At 36.6% G+C, this 1,179-nt stretch overlaps 1 protein-coding gene across 1 annotated transcript in view; it reads right to left on the reverse strand.

Annotated features, from left to right (window-relative positions):
* The window catches only part of LOC107723006 (1-phosphatidylinositol 4,5-bisphosphate phosphodiesterase gamma-1-like), a 39,935-nt gene that overhangs the window by 20,842 nt on the left and 17,914 nt on the right, over positions 1-1,179 (reverse strand). The window contains exons 5-6 of the mRNA XM_016531507.1: positions 462-546; positions 268-351 (exon numbers count right to left, since the gene is read on the reverse strand). Coding sequence (XP_016386993.1) covers positions 268-351; positions 462-546 — 169 coding nt within the window. The remainder of the gene's footprint in view (positions 1-267; positions 352-461; positions 547-1,179) is intronic.

Consider the following 1,179-nt stretch of genomic DNA (forward strand, 5'->3'; position numbering starts at 1 on the left):
GTGTGTGTGTGTGTGTGTGTGTGTGTGTGTGTGTGTGTGTGTGTGAGAGAGAGAGAGTGTGTGTGAGAGTGTGTGTCTGTGTGAGTGTGAGTGTGTGTTTGTGTGAGCTTGAGTGTGGCCTAATGGCTTTTAGCTGATGGATCTTGTGGCTTTTTAAAAGGGCGAGTATTGACGTGAAGGCCACTTGAGAAGCGGGGCGACTGATGGGGTTTAAGTGGCTCTGAAGAGGCCACATATAAATAACACATACAAATAAACGTGACTTACTGATTTCTGTGCGTCAAACATCAGGCTGCGGTACAACTGCGCAAAATGACTATACGATACATCTCCGTTCCTCAGCTCTCCATCCTAACCAAGATATTACATGAAAAACATATAATGTATAACAGAGATTATAAAGTGAACTATTAATTCTGCAGTGGTCTGAATGAAGGTGCATGCAGAAGTGTGTTTGTTACCGGAAGTTTCTCTCGTAAGAACCTCATATTGGGAACTCTGTAGTTGACCTGGCACAGCATACTCTTCAGATCCTTACAGGAAATTCTGCAAACGAACACAAAACAACATCAGCGTCAGGTTTACGAGGAAGCTCAGTACTGTTAGTGTTTTCTTCAGTCGGGTTAACTCCTCTCGTGTGCTTTTCAGAAAATAATGAAAACTTCTGAAAAAAAAAAAAAACTTTTAGCAATGTTAACGTAATAGATTTGTGACAAATGAGGACAAAATAACTTTGTATAACTTTGAATAAATTTGTATAATGACAAGGGTATGACATAGGTATTACAAGGAGAAGGTGACTTTTCAGGACATTACCCCATGTCCCCACTTTTCAAAACGCATATAAATCACACAGAATGGAGTGTATTGAATGAAAACTTCTGAAAAAAAAAAAAAACTTTTAGCAATGTTAACGTAATAGAAAGAATTACATGCATTAAAGTGGCCATTTGTTTTGTATACATATTCACATGTATGCAGGCTGCATTATCTGATCAAATATACATAAAAAGCAATAATATTGTCAATTATTATGACAATTTAAAATAGCTGTTTTCTGTGTGAATATATTGTAAAATGTAATTTATTGCTGTGATCAAAGCTGTATTTTCAGCAACATTACTCCAGTCTTCAGTGTCACATGATCCTTCAGAAATCATAATAATATACTGATTTATT

This window comes from Sinocyclocheilus rhinocerous, unplaced genomic scaffold, assembly GCF_001515625.1.
Source record: "Sinocyclocheilus rhinocerous isolate Xijiao unplaced genomic scaffold, SAMN03320098_v1.1 scaffold664, whole genome shotgun sequence".
Lineage (NCBI taxonomy): Eukaryota > Metazoa > Chordata > Actinopteri > Cypriniformes > Cyprinidae > Sinocyclocheilus > Sinocyclocheilus rhinocerous.